The sequence below is a fragment of the Chlamydotis macqueenii genome, chromosome 23 (assembly GCF_036417535.1).
Source record: "Chlamydotis macqueenii isolate bChlMac1 chromosome 23, bChlMac1.mat, whole genome shotgun sequence".
NCBI lineage: Eukaryota > Metazoa > Chordata > Aves > Otidiformes > Otididae > Chlamydotis > Chlamydotis macqueenii.
Genome location: NC_141578.1, coordinates 3685268 through 3700139, shown reverse-complemented (window position 1 = coordinate 3700139; position 14872 = coordinate 3685268). Strand labels below are relative to the sequence as shown.

Here is a 14872-nt window from a genome sequence, read left to right as displayed (position 1 = left end):
GTCAACCCCAACAGCCAAGGCTTCCCAGAGCCACGAGCGCCAGCCGGGCGAGGACCCTGGAGCCCCGCCGGCCTCTCCCAGATCCTACATCCCAGGCCTCCCAGCCAGGACAAGGTGAATCCCCACTGCGTGCCCTGGCTGACGCGCAGTCCAGCGCTTTGGGGATCTCAAAGGCAGCTGGACTTGACCCTCTCAGTCATTACGAGAACGATGCTGAGGCCATGTAGCTCCTCCTGAGGCTTTTACCCTCCTGCTCTCCCCCTACGGAGCCCCGCGCCGCTCACCCGCACCTCGCCAGGACACCCAGTGCTGGGGACGCACCAGCCCCAGGAACAGGAACAGGGGACTGCGAGCAGCAGCGTATCACTTGTAATAACAGCAAATTCCCCTCCGTTTTCTCCCCACACAAGCGGTAATCAGAGGAGGAAACTCCTCCACCTCAACACCAGAGCACCACGAGGCACCGAGAGCCACGGGAGGCATCACCAGCGGGTGCAGCCCGGCTCCTGCACCGCGTCTCGCCTCTCGCCGAGGGCTCAGAGGTGGCATTTCGCACCCGGCGGCCAGAGCCGAGCTGGACACTGCGGGGCCGCGCGCGCGCTGGCTGGATATTGTCGTACACCGAAATCTCTTACCAGGAATCCGCCACCGATTCTTAGAAACTGACAGAGGATGTGGCGAGCAAAAATAGCAACACCCACCTCCCCTTCCCCAGGCCGCTTCCCGTCAGCGCAGCCTCCAGCCCGCCCGCCCACAGCGCCGAGGTGAGCTCGCTGCAGGGCCTCGTGCCCCGGCCAGCCCGTCCCCGCGCTCTCCGTCGGCGATTTCGGCAGAGATGCTAAAAGCCGGCGTGGCCACACGCAGCCAGGCTCTTTTGCCAGCTGACAAAGCCTTGGGGGTTTAGGGGCTGCCCAGGAGGCAGCTTGGCTTGCCCCAGCCTGTGTGGCCCCTGCTCCGCAGGGCAGCCGTGCCGCAGACCTCTGGCTGAGATACCCAGTGGGTCCGATCCTGCTCTGTGAGGGATGGGGACTGGTCCAGAGCAGCTCCAAGCCTCACCCGAAGTGCTGTCACAGCCAGCACCAAGCCAGCCTCAGCACGACGGCACAGCCCTGCGCCACTGTCCCCTTCCGTCCCCGCAGACTCCCGGCACCCCCAGCAGCTGCGGGAAGGGGATTGCCCCTCCAGTGCTGAGCCAAAGGGGAAACCGAGTCACAGCCAGGGGACACTGCGATGCCAGGTTCGGGGAGAAGCATCAAGACCACAAACACAGGAGGCCGAGACCGGGTGCTTCCCCCAGGAGCCCTGCACCGCTGTGGGCACAGCCCCAGGGCTCCCCTCTGCCGTGGCTGTGCCTGGGCAGGGGCTGGTCGTGCTGCACCTCGCACCCGGGCAGGTTGTGGGGCAGAACAGCTGCCCTCTCCGGGCTGAGGAGGGAGGGGAGCGGGCTGGAGGGGAGCAGAGGTATGCTAGGCTCCATTTCGGCTCCCCTCCCTCGCTGGTGCCCTCCCTGCTTCCCACCTGTTCCCCCCGCCAGCCCCAACCCAGAGCAGGTTTCAGCCCCTGCCCCATTCACCGCAGCAGCTTGAGAGCAGCTGGCTGCAGCGATTCTCTCTTTAAAAAGGCTCCAACAAACAAATAAACAACAACAAAAAAAAATTAAAGCCGCACAAATAGATCAGGACGCCCTCCTGCCCGTCCCCTCGCTGCCTGGACAAAGCCCCGTCGCAGCCTCCCACCCGCTGCGGCACCAGCGCCTCTTCCAATTCCCGGCACTGCTGTCGGGGGACTGTAACCAACCCCGCGCCCGGCTGCCGGTGTTAGCGCTCAGGCAGAAGAAAAGATCAAAAGGGGCCCCTGGCAGAAGAAAGGCTCCTGATTACTTCGCTGCAGCAGGAGCGACCTGGAAACGGGGAGCCTGACAGCGTCCCCCTTCCCCAAATCAGTGGGGGGTCAGGCAGGTGCCCTCCAGCACCCCGGTGTCCCCAGCAAAGCCGCTGTGCCAGCATCCTGAAACACCTCCTGCCCCCGTCCCCCTTCCCACCCCAGTCTGGGCACCTGCAACCAGACACCGGTGGAGGTTAGCAGATGCCGAGCCCGGCTTCTCCCTCCGCCCCATCCCACCTCGTCAACCCGATCCCGCCAACACCTGCCCGCGCGGGGACCGGCCGCTCCCCTTTGTGCTGCTTTTCAAAGGCTCCCGAGCTCACCCCGCTCTGCACGGGCAGCGCTCGGGGGCCAGCAGCCACCTGCAGCCAAGGCTGCTGCCTTTAGAGATGCTCGCTCATCTCTAGTCGCTCCTCAAACCAAGGTCAGCATCACGAACAGCCCAATTTTCTCTCCCTCTGAGAAGAACGAGCAGCAGGAAAAGGCAGGGTTTCCACAGATCCAGCAGCAGAACTGCTCCGTTGTTCCCCCCCGTGAACACTCACCACCTCCGTGCCAGTGATGCTGGCCAGCAGCTCGGTGATCGCCTCGCCGCTGAAATTGTTCACGGAGACCATCAGGCCGTGGATCGCCGCTCCGATACTGCCCGTCGCGATCATGGAGGGGGGGTACATGGCAAAAGTGTAGTCTAGAGCCAGGACAGGGACACAGCGGGCAAAAAGAAGAAGCCGTTGCGCATGGTAAATTCTTGGGACTGCAATTTCCCTGGAAAACTAGAGAGAGCCAGGCAGAGGTGTCTCTCCAGCTTGGCAGAGAGAAATGGGGGTGGAGTGCCAGGGAACAGGCTGAGCACCAGAGCAGCAAGCTTTGCTGTTTCTCCGGGTCTGTCTCATCAGAAGAAGTCTTGAAGAGGAGGCTGCTCTAGCGACTTAGAGCGAGGCTGAGAAAAGCTCAGCTGCAACCCTGCCTTTACCCTGGACGCCCTCTCGCAGTCGCAGCCTGCGCAGCAGGAGCGGCACGATGGCTTTGCTCTGTCCTGGCACCTTTCAGGCACCCACCGAGAGCCCCCAGGACCGTTCAGGGATAGAAACCACGGCATGGAGCAGCAAAACACTCCAATTCAGCTCCCCAGAAAGCCAGGGCGTTGGAAACCAGCCCCAGGTCACCCAGCAAGCCTGGCTCAAGCCCAGGCCACCCCATCTGCAGCGGCCAGCCCACCGCTGTCCCCAGCATCCTGGTGGGAGCAGGCACCCACCTGTGGCACACAGGGCGATAAAGGTCTGGGCGTGCTTCTTCACCAGCTCCATCTTGTCCTTAGGCAGCGGCAGGTGATGGAGGATGTGAGCCAAGAAATCGTTTGCTATCACTGAGACCAGGTCCCACTTTAGCTTCTCCAGGACGAGAAGCTCCCAATCCTGCAGTCAGACAGACAGACAGCGCGTTACTCAGCGGAGCTGGGCCAGGCAGAAACGCTCAGCAGATCAAGGGCAGCTAAGGCCAGTGCCAGGGGAAGGGACAGCAGAATGTTACAATCCATGAGTCGGGAAAGAAAAGAGGGAATGTCCCTGCTCTGCGACTACGGCACAAATCCAGCCTTGAGCTGTTGCAAAGCCAGGAGTAAAGATCAGAAAAAGGAAGTGATAAATCTGGTTCCTTCTTTGCAAGGTGCAGTGGGATGAGCCTTCAACGCTCCTCTGCTCTGCAAGGCTGCTGCCCACAGAGGAAAAATAAGAAAGGAGCAGCAGGCTCACCATTCCCATACCCTTCTCTGCTCCTGAAAGGAGAGGCTGATGTCCAGGCTCCCACAAGCAATCCAGTTTGGGGCTAACACCAGTACAGCAAAGGGAATGGAGCAGCTCACCCCGCTGTGTGCCCCTCGGAGCCGGCCAGCGCGTTGGCTCCCTCCCGCAGCAGCTCCTCGGCCGGTGAACCGGCGGCGGCAACCGCTGCTCCGCAGCCAGCCCCTCTGCACAACGCCTGGAGGCAAGGGGAGGTGGGAGAAACCGAGCGGAGCTTTCCGGGCTGCATCCAGGCAGCCCAAGCTCCTGGATGAGATCTCCAGTCCCCGCAGAGCTCAGGGGCTGGGAGGAGGTGCTGAGGTCTTCAACCCAACAAACACTGGGCACGCAGCCCTACGGAGGTGGTCCCAGGCGTTTTGGCAGAACCCCTCCTACTCATCACACCTCTCCTCTGCCAAGAGAGCTCCCAGCCACGCTCAGCAGAGCGTCCCCAGCAGCTTCTCCAGGGGAAGAGGCACCGAACAGCCACGCTGACGCCCACCTCTCCCACCGACACACGGCTCACTGGTGCTTCCCTGTTAGAGTCCAGGTGGCCGCCAATGTCTCCATCCCACCTTGCGGTGCTCTCTCTAAGCATCTAACAGAAATTTCGGTAACATCTTCCATGAGCCAGTCTCTGTGCAATCTGCAAGCTGGGGAACAGATGGTGGGAAGGCCGGGGCACTCCATGGATTTCAGCTGGAGCCCAGACTGCTCCTCTCATCTGCTCAGCCTCTCGCAGGCTCTTCTAACTCTGGGCATTAGTCCTAACACCGACAAGGAAACCAGCCACGGGCAAACGCTTGGCAGAATCGTCACCCAGCAAGTCCCAGTGCTACCAGGTGGCACTGAAGCACCCATCCAGCAAGGTATCAGCAAGGGGAGCCCCCCAATTAGAGCCTTAGCACAGAATTTGGGACCTCTGCGTTCAATTCTCTGCTCTGTCATCAACGTCAAGGTCTTTGTGACTTAAGAGCAGCACGTGAATCAAACTCAGAGGCCACACACGTACTGGTCTCACTGGGCTGGGCAGCTTTGACGCTACATCTCCGGAGATGCAAGAAAGGGATCTTCCAAGGATCATTTCCCTTCCCATCCCAGCAGGAACATCATGGGCAGCCCACACCCAGCTACCCAAGCCTCTCTGCCCATCCCAGTTCTCCCACATCCCAAGCCACGATGAAGATCTCTGGTCCTCAGTTTCTCTCATCCTCTGGATCACCAGCAAATCTGGCTTTGGCAACAGGGTCCAGGTACGCCAGAAAGGCCACAGATGATGGCCCCCACATCCCTCCTCCCAGCTAGCAGGGGGTGACAACCCTGCAGATGTGCTGGGGAAGGAAAACACACCGCAGGAGATGAAGCTGCAGGTCTGGAAAGACAGAGCTGAACTGGGATTTGTATCGGGTATCTCCGTTTCGGAGCCCAGCAGAACAGCTATTCTTTTTCCAAGCAGTCTAGGATTACAAGGTCAACGCTGCCCACGGACGTGCCAAAGGGCTGCCAGAACAGATGGATTTGAAGAAGTGAGATTTTTCATAAGGGCAGATCTCCATTTTCTCTTTTTTTTTTTTTTTTTTTTAAAGAAAAAACCCAAGACACTCTTTCCCCTTACACAACAATACCAGTTTGGAGTTGCTTAAATGAACAGCGTTGCTCAACCTGCTCCAACCCCCCGTGAGGCCAAATGTGCTATTTGCCATTTCACAGCCTGCACTTCTCCAAGCAGAAAGCAGCGCTTTGCTAGCGCAGGCTTTGCTGCTCTCCCATATGGATGGCCAGCCTGCTGGTCTTTCTAGATTTGTAAGCCAAATCCATGGGATAAAAGCAAGAAGAAACCCAGCAATGAGCTCCAGAGCCTGAGGATCGCAGTGCAGGTCACTGAGGGTGCCTGGTTCCACGGGGGCACTGGAAGAGAGATGAGAGGTCAAGGTTGGGTGAAAGAAGCAAAAAAAAAACCAACCCAAAAAACCAAGCAGTGCTGGCCACTGGTTAAAGTGCAGCGACAGAGCAAGGTGAGACAAAGAGGCGCTGGCGATGGAGAGCTCTGTGCGTTGTCCCTACCTGGCGCCCATCTGGAACCTGCCAAGGGCAGCAGGCTGTGAAAGCTGGCTGCTCGCTTGCACACGAGCCCGCGTTCTTGGGAAGGGGCACAGGACGCTGCCGACACCTTTGGCAGTCGCTGCCCCGAGGGCCAGAGCCCGAGGCAGCTCCAGCTTGGCTTTTCCACGCGAGCTGGGAACGCGGCCCTTTTGCAGAGCCAGGGAGAAGGCCAAAAGGAGGAGCTGGAGACCACTGCTCCTGAAGCAAACCCAGAAGGGATCACCACACCTGGGAAAGGAGCTCCTGAGCACAGAGGGGACACCAGCCCAGCATCACCCAGGCTCTTGCTCCTTGCCTTTCCTCCCAGAGCTGCAAGCCAGCTCCTGGGAGTCACCAGAGGCACACAACACCCACACTGGTGTGGCAAGAGCGCCTGTCCCTGCTGGGACACATTCTGTCCTAAGAAGATCCAAGGTGCAGATCAGCTCAGCTGTGAGACCTCACCTGGGACAAGCTGGCTCCTGCCACACCAGGACTGAGCCGGGACCACAGCCTGTCCATTTGGATGCACAAAAGCAGCTCTCTCCAAGCTACTAGAGGTTCATCGTCTTTTTAAAAACGCCATTGTTACAAAAGGCCTGATCCCGAGACCCCGCCGGCACTGGAGATGCCAGCTGAAGGCGACAGGCGCCAAGGACTGTCACCAGCTCACAGGATTTAGCTCAGGGAAGCCTCTCTCCTGCCAAAACACCCTGCTCCTCGCTTCTCTCCTGCTAACCCTGGGGACTTCCCGCTCTCAGAGCGGCATGTCAGAATCTCTGAATCACTTTATCTGTGGAAGAAGCAGAACAAAAGGCTGCAAGAGATGGGCAAGGCAGGTTTGCGACAGCAGCACCGCTCAGTATAGCAAACATCCTTTTCCTGGCATTTTGTTTTGCACCTAATTGAATCAGTCTCTGCCTGGCTAATGAGAGAGAGGAAGAAAGTGGAAAATGTTCCTTTGTTTCTCCAGCCTGCGGAGCCCACACTCCTCGTGGAAGGGCTGCAAGCTGCCAGCGCTGCCCACCGAGCATCCCAGCACTGGGAATACATCACGTCCTACTTCTGTAACATCCCCCAGGTCACAGCTCCCCACCCTGGGCCAGCGTCTCCAGGGGCTGGAAATTGTGCAGCGGCCGAGCTTCGCCTCTGCGAGCTTGCTCCCTCGATCTCTCCTGGCTGCATCCCACAAGAAAAAAAAAAAAAAAAAAAAAGAAGGAAGGAAAGCAGTGAGCATTTCCCATTGCCTCCCCGGCTCCGAGAAGGCGATCCCAGCCCTGTCACAGCGGAACAGCCTCAAAGCCACGGCTGCCGTCTCTGCAGCCGCTCACCAGGACAGATCCCAGTCACAAGCAGAGATGGTTTTGCCCAGTTTACAGCTCTGCAAACGCAGGCTGGGGGATGTGACAGTCACACCGGCTTCTCTCCTTTTCATGTAGTGACAGTCACCCTGTACATCGAGCTGTACCCTCAGCAACACCCACACACCCGCTCTGCCTCCAAGGAGTCTCTGTAAACCTCTCCGGCGAGGCTGCCGGAGCCCAGCTCCTCTCTGCAGCAGCCTCGTCTGCAGGAGAAAAGGAAGTTACGCTCGATTTTGTCACCCGAGTTGATAAGGTACCATTTTACGTTATCACAGCCTCGACGAGACGCCGGCGAAGCGGGAGCAGGCTGCGCTCTGTCGTGCTGGCGAGCTGACTCAAAAAGAGGGTGGAAAGAGCTGCTGATGTTGCTGCCGGCCACCCACCCTCCCCAGCAGCTGAGACACAGCTACAGAAATGAGCAGCCGTGAAAGTCCACTTGCAAAAGGAAATCTGGGGCAAACGTTTGTTTCCAACCCCCGACCAGAGCTCAAGACGGGATGTCAAGGGTAACGGTGCCAACTTCAGGTGCAGAAACGGTCGCATCTCTCCCACCCATCCAACAAGCAGAAGGTAGAACAGTAAAGCACAAGCATGACTTCTGGAAAGTCCATGTCTCTATCACAAGAGAACAGCCCTTTCTACTCAGCTGTTCTCTCTTTCTCCTAGCTTCGCTCCTCATGGCCTGCTGTCATTGCTGCTCCCTTCGTTATCTGTTTAGTGGCTCGATCCTGCTGAAGGCCTTTGCTAGGAAATACCTGGCAGTTTGCAAAACTGACCTTAGGTCAAAGATCTCGAGGCAAGAAAGTGTCTTAGGGGCAAACCAGGCAGATCAAGGTGATCTCCAACTGCTCTCCCCAACCTTCAAGCAGCTGAACACCCTCTTGCAGAGGCCAGAAAAGCCTTTATTAAAAAAAAAAAACACAAAAGAAAGGTAGGTTAGATAACGCCCTCGACGGAAATCCAACTTCCTCCAAATGGACAAGTCCCTCGTTGCATCATTTCCTTCTCCCTAGAATAACTTCATCAAGATTTTGTTTCAAATGTGTCCGTCCTAAACCACTGAGCTGGTGCCAAGCATCCCCGCAAGAGAAGGAAGCAAACCTACAGGGAAAGTGAGCCAGCTTCCTCTGAAAGGCTGGGGAGGACGCGCTGGGAGATGAAATGGCACCGATCCACAAGAAGAGGCCAGGATGCACCATTGTCCAAACCTTGATGAAGAAGCTCCCCTTCCCCTCCCCACCCTCTTCCACTGCAAGATTGTGAAAGAGAAGTAACATCACCATGATTAGCACAGAGGAGGGAAACAGCAGCTCGCCCTGGTTTTGTAATCAGGGTATTAACTCTTGTCAGGTCCCAAAGCAAAGACAAATCCCTCACTTATCTTCAGATCTCCATTCCCTTTGTACAGTGGGGAGCAATGGGAGACTGGAGCAGGGTCTGCTCCAAAGGGGGCTACGTGTCTGCTGAAAGCAAGCCAAGATGACCACCAGATCACAGGCTACAGAGCATCTCCTGCCCAGACGTCTGCACGTGCCTCAGCACCTCTCCTCAAGGGCTCTGGCTGGTTTGTGATGCCTTCTGCTCAGCTCTTTGTGTGGCACCGATTACCAGGAATAAACCCCACCACTGCGGGTGCTCACGGCCACTCCCGTGGGAAAGAGAAAAGGGATCCTATTTGCCCCAAACCACTCTTTGGCTATTCCAAGAAAGGACTTCTGACCCCAAAATGAAGCCACTCTTGTCCATCTCAACTGCACACTGACTGCAGAGCACAACGACGAAAGATCCACACGAACTGTCTGGTTGTGCCTCCTGTCGTGACAGCGTCCCGGGATCCTGCGGGGAAAAAAGTACAGGAAAGGAGAACTCCAGTACTGGGACCTGCACGATCTGAGCGAGCAACAGGCGGCAGACAGCGCTTTCCTCCTGCATCTCCGCTCCAGTGCTGCCAGGAGGAGGGAGAAGGGAAGATGAATATTGTGGCACTGCTTAGCCACAGCTTCCTGCTGACAAACCTCGGGGGGGAACAAAAAAAAAAAAAAAAAAAAAAAAAAAGACTCGTGTTTCAGTGTGAGAGTGAAGGAAAGCCTCCAGGGATGGTGCACATGCTCTGCCCACATCTCCTAACTGTTCTCCTTTGGAAGAGGAGCTCAAGATTCAAACCCTCACCAGGAATAAATCAACAAATAAATCAGAATGAAGTACAGCTGGGATCCATGGAAGATACGCGCAAGGTGTCCACCAAGTCCAATTCCTCGTAGCCCAAGCCCACGCTGCAGAAATCAGTAGCATGCTGTGATGATCTCCCCTAGGCTGCAGGGAGGACGGCAGCAGGACTCCCTGTAAAGTCTGGATCAGAGAGGGAGATGGAGGTGAAGCCTGGCAGTAAGTTCACCTTCCTGCAGCCCACGTTGCTGTTGGACAGGGAGCTTATCCATCACTCTGAAGGGACAGGAGTCTGACACTGCCCCACAACGTGCTCCTGAGGGCATGGAGAGCACTGTCTATGCTTTGAAACGTGGCCTGCTCGCCTACAAGATGACTGTCAGGCACCTTCTGCTCAGCTTGCTGCCTCTGCAACAGAGGCAACTTTTGGCAGCCTGGCAGAAAAGTGCACGCATACCAACTCCCATCCCCTCTGCCTTTTTTTCCTGCTAAATATTAACCCCTTCGTTATCAGAGGGGCAACAAGAACCCTTCCATTACAGGCTGGGATTGGCTTCACGTGCTGGATCCCTGTGGATGGGAAGGTGCTCTCCAGGACGAAGCTTTACCAACAAAGCAGGAGAAAACCTTTGCACACAAAGACGTTGTGACAGCCCCTTGCAGCAGGATGCTGCAGCACAACCACAGCTCAGCATCCAGAGAAACGACGGGCGCTTGTGCGCATCCCTCACCGCGACTCATGGTAACGATCCACGTACTTTTTCCGTGAGCGCTACTTAAGGCAACAACCACCCACAAGTGACTACAGGGAGAGGTATGGAGGTGAGGGGATTTTCCCCAGCCTTCACTGGCACTTGGAAAAACCACGTTCATGCGAGAGTTCCCCAGTTACCAGAACTGCCTTCCGATTCACACCTGAAAGTTTTGTGGGTTCACTCCCCACCCTGGGGACAAATCACACTCAGATCATCTCACTCACCCAAAAAAATAGATATTTAATACGGCGATGACTAACCCTGAGAAATTCTCGTAGGCAAACTGTCTCCAGGGATGTCTGTTACTCGAAGCGAGGTGGCCGTTTCCTCCTGAGGGCTCTGATCTAACAGCACGGAAGGCCCCCAAGAAAAGGGGTTCTCCAGTTTCCTCCCCCATCGGCGAAGTTCAACTCAGATGTTTGGATCTTTGCTTTGAACTTTTATCAGCCATGAAAACGCTGTGCCTTTCAGAGCCTACAGAGCTTCTGCCTGAGCGTACGAGGAGAGAGGGAAAGTAGTGCTTTAACTCTGGAGCAGGACCCAGGCAGCAGCAAGGTCCCACTCATTTCCATCAGCTCAGTGGCACTGCCAGCCTCACCAGTACAACTCAGCCAGCTGGATCCCAGGTCAGAAAAGCTCCCACCCATTTTACTGGTTAACGCTCCACTTAAAGCTTCACTTTTCCTGCCGGTGTGGAAATACATCTCCCACACCGTGCCCCTTCGCAGCCGGGGCAAGTCAGAGCCGCACGCCCCAGCGGCAGCCCCCGCCTCGTGCCCCGCCGCCTGCGCAGACAGGAGCCTTTGTTCTCCAGAGCTGTCACTCGAGAGCAAACCAGCGCCTGGGAGCGAGCTCGGCGTGGCAGCTCCGCGCTGGCAACGAGCACTTAAGGCACAAGGAACTTTCTCTATAACCTGGAGGTGACAAAGCTGCTTCCCGCAGCAGGCAGCGAGTGGCTGCCCAGGATGGAAAGGTCTCCAGCAACAGACACCACGCGTGCCGAGGCAAGGAGGTGAGGAGGTTGGTTGGGCAACACAGAGGAAGGTGAAGAAATGGGAGAAAGAGAACAGAAGGAGACACAGAGGCAGGTACGCTGCCAAGTAGCAGGATGCAAGAGATAAGAGAGCTGGGGAGGAGGTAGAGGGCTCTTTGAGATAGGGGTGGTTACCAGGAGCTGCTGAGGCGTGATGGAGTTGTCTGTGTAAATGCAGAGTTTCTCCACAGTCAGGGGCATGGTTTCCCGCAGCTTGGAAGCCAGGAGCATGCAGACCGCTCCCAGAAGCTGCAAGTGGTTTTTCCGCACGGTGACTGACGACAGATAGCGATCCACATAATTCATGGCCAACGGGAAGACCTCTTCTTCGCACTTCTGCTCCTCGCACACCTGATAAAACCCAATTACAAAAATAAATAAATAAATAAAAATTTAAAAATAAAAAAGGAAGTTTTAATCAGCACAGGACTCCCGAGATCTCGCCTGCACTGCAGCTTCAAAGCTTCTGGTCATGATGGTGTTTCACACTTATCTGCAGGGCTTTGAAGACACCTCAGTGCTAAAGAGTAAATTACCTACGGGCGTTAAGCCTATGGCTTCGGTGGGATTACACCAGCAACAAGTTTAACCAGCACCTTAGGACTTCATCCTCTTGTGAAAAGCTGCAGAACTTACTTGTGCACTCTTTCTAGCTACATGGAAGTTAAGATCAAAATTGCTTTATTTGGCCCCTTTTTTAATGTCCCCCATCGGGGATGTCTCCAGCCAGCTGTATAGCAAAGCTGCCGTCTTCTGCTCTGTCGGGACTGGGGACTTCTGGAGAAAATGGGCAAATCCAGCATAGCTCCAGCTGGAGACCTAATGGGGCAGGATTCACAGCCACTTCTGGCAATTCTGAAAGTGGTCCAGGGACAGAAGAAGAATCAATAGCAGAGCCCAAAACAGTGGCCGAGTCCAGAAGTCCTCCTCCCTCACCCACACTTGTACCACAGCCACTAACAGAGTCCAGGGGCTCAGCTCTTATCTCTCAACTGGTATCAAAACACTGGTCATATTTAACTTCCTTCTTTCAACGCAACCATAAAAATACTGAGGTTTCTCCTCAGACAGCAGCAACCAGCCCCATTCTCCTTCCAGCAGTGAGTGCCTCCCCCTGCACAGACTGCCACCGCGCCGGGGACGCCGACACACGGGGTCACGACAACCGCCAAGTGTCACCGCTTCTTGACTGCCTTTAGAGCTGCGCAGCACCAGGCTCCAAGGCAGCGTTTATCTAACTCCCCTTCTCCGAAAGGGAATTACAGAAACAGAAGAATAATAGCAGAGGGAAAAAAAAAAAAAAATCTTAAAAGGCAAGATGTTCGTTATTTCTTTTGACAGAAGCAGGCGGCTTCTCGCAACAGCGGCCGGGGTGGAGAGCAGGCTCCATCCCAACACCCGTTGTGCTTTGCAGAATCTGCTCTGTCGTTCTCTACGGAGACCGTTCCCTCTGACCGGCTCATGAAGATGCCCGGGAGATTCCCCCCGCTGAACTGCATCCCGCAGAGAACCGCATTCATTTTTCATTTAGGGAAGTAAACGGCAGCGATATTATTTTCCCCCTTTTAACCAGGCATTTTCAGCCCCGTTCAAGAAACGCAAGCCTCTAGCCTGCGCTCTCTGCCCGGTTTTGGGGAGCAGGGTGCAAACTGGGGGCTGACAGCAGCGTGGCGGGACATCGTCGGGGTGGGGTGAGCGCAGGCTGTGGGTTCGGGGTGGGTCTGCTCCTCCCGCGTGGGGCAACCTCATCTCCTCGCGCAGCCAGCGCTCGCACAGATACTGCCCCGCTGCAGACTGCCTTCCTCACCGCGCTCTTCCTCCCCACCAGCACCACCCCCCCAACCCCCCCAATACCGGAGACGTGACCTCCACGCCAAGCCCTGGGCTTGCCTGTCCCCGGGGTTGCCCCTTGCACCCCTGCACAAGGCGACTTCCCTGAACCCTCCAGCGAAGAGGGGTGGGGGTGCTTCTGTCCTGAGCTTCCCCCCCGCCCCGCCGCCAGCTCTCTCCCGCCAGAGCTGCAAGGGGAGCCCACGCGTGCAAGGGGAGCCCACGCGTGCAAGGGGAGCCCACGCGTGCAAGGGGCGGAGGGCGGGCAAGAAAAAGCGCCGGTGACCGGACAGGGAGCCGGAGCTGCGGCAGGAGAGGAGGCAGCGGGGGGGTCCGGTACCTCCAGCATCCAGAAGGCCAGCATCTTCCGCATGTAGGGCTTGATCTCCCGCTGCCCGCAGTGGAAGTAGGAGGCGCGGGGGCTGTACCGCTCCTCCAGGCTCAGCAGGTTCTGCAGCACCCGCCGGTCCCCCAGGAGCTGCGGGTCGCGGCCGGCGCGGGGTACGCGGGGCACGGCTTCCACGCACAGCAGCTCCATGGGCGCAAGCACGGACCCCGCCGGCTCCGCTGCAGCCGCCGCGGGACGCCGGGAACTGGCCGAGCTCCCAGGGGGCGGGGCCGCCGCCCACCCCGGGTGGGACCCGGCGGCCGAGGCGCGCCGAGGAGGCGGGGCCAGCGCCCCTTCCCACCAATCCGCGGGCCGAACGGCGGAGACGCGCCGAAACCCGGCGGTTGGCCACGCCTCCCGGGGCGGGGCGAGAGGCGCGCCGGCGGGCTGGCAGCACGTGGGGCGGCGGCGGGGCGCTGCTGCCATGTTGGCGGGGCGGGGAGGGGGGGTGTGGTGGTGAAGGGGGGAGCCGACCCCCGCCGACCCCCGGGGCTCGCCCCGTCCTCAGCGAGCGCCCGTTTTCCCCGGGGACCGGTGCCGAGCTCTGCAGGCCAGCCAGGCCGCAGAGGCACAGCCCCGCAGTTTGCAGTTTTGTCAACCCAACACTTTACAAATTTCTCAAAGTAATTTTTTTTTTTTTTTCAGTATTTTAGTCCTACACCTTTCTTCGTGTGTGTCTGACCACAGCCCTTCAAGGGTATGAAAATAATCAGCTGCGTACATACTTGGAGCCGGTCCGTACCAAGCCTCCTGGCTTCCAGAAGTTCCCCCTCATCTCGCTACTGGTGCGGCTCTCCGGGAGATAGCAACCCCAGTGTCTGCTGAGATAAGGGTTTGTCAGGCTTGGCTGGTTTTTCAGAATCATTAACAATTGTTTGGAAATACCTTTGCAAATTGTACACCCAATGGCTACTTACTCTAGGAATTTTGAAGTCTTTTGAGTAAGTTTGCACTGTGACTTCCCCGGCATGGCATTTGCTCTGCAGCGGTACCTGAGTCTGCTCCTGGTTGACCCAGCGGTAATTCCTTTCTGGTACGGGAAGCTGAAGACAAGAGGCTGTAATTCTGGCCACGCCGCTTTCCGACGTTTGTCACTGGCTACGAAACCTGCAGTGTCTTGACTTTGCTAGTGCCAATGGGAAAGGTCGGAAAACAGGATAAAGTGCGCAGCAGATTCTCCAGCTGGAAGGGGAAATGCATTGCCTTCAAGCATGCAAATTAAAAACTCCTGAGTTGAGCAAATTAGCTCAGGAGGTCTGTTTTTAATGAAGGTTGCAAAGGCAAGGTGCCGAAATGGGACGACCTGCCTGCGTCCGCCTCCTCGCCAGCGGGACGGTGCCGCAATGCGGCATTTGCAGCAGCGGTTGGAAGCAAATTATTCTCATCACCAGTGTGAGAGGTGGGAAATACATTCCAGACCACCAGCATCTCTTGCTCTGCTAGATTACATCTTCCCTGCCAATTCTGACTGCACTGCCCTCTGAAATGACGCACCTCAGCGGTACACGCTCCTGTAACTCTTCGTTGCACAGAGTAGATTCCATTTTACGGGGCAGTATCGCTGGGCTGAGAGCGTGATACAAGCCCAAATT

The 14872-nt window shown here is 57.0% G+C and overlaps 1 protein-coding gene across 2 annotated transcripts in view; it reads right to left on the bottom strand.

The window, feature by feature from the left end:
• CCND3 (cyclin D3) overlaps positions 1-14872 on the bottom strand; it is a 45130-nt gene that overhangs the window by 2237 nt on the left and 28021 nt on the right. Inside the window, exons 1-4 of one of the 2 annotated variants that reach the window (XM_086765921.1) lie at positions 13233-13463; positions 11198-11413; positions 3140-3299; positions 2430-2572 (exon numbers count right to left, since the gene is read on the bottom strand). In XM_086765921.1, the coding sequence (XP_086622047.1) occupies positions 2430-2572; positions 3140-3299; positions 11198-11413; positions 13233-13430 (717 nt within the window). In that variant the 5' untranslated portion in view covers positions 13431-13463. Of the gene's footprint in view, positions 1-2429; positions 2573-3139; positions 3300-11197; positions 11414-13232; positions 13464-14872 lie in introns of those variants that run through there. The other variant, XM_086765924.1, reaches the window with a different exon arrangement.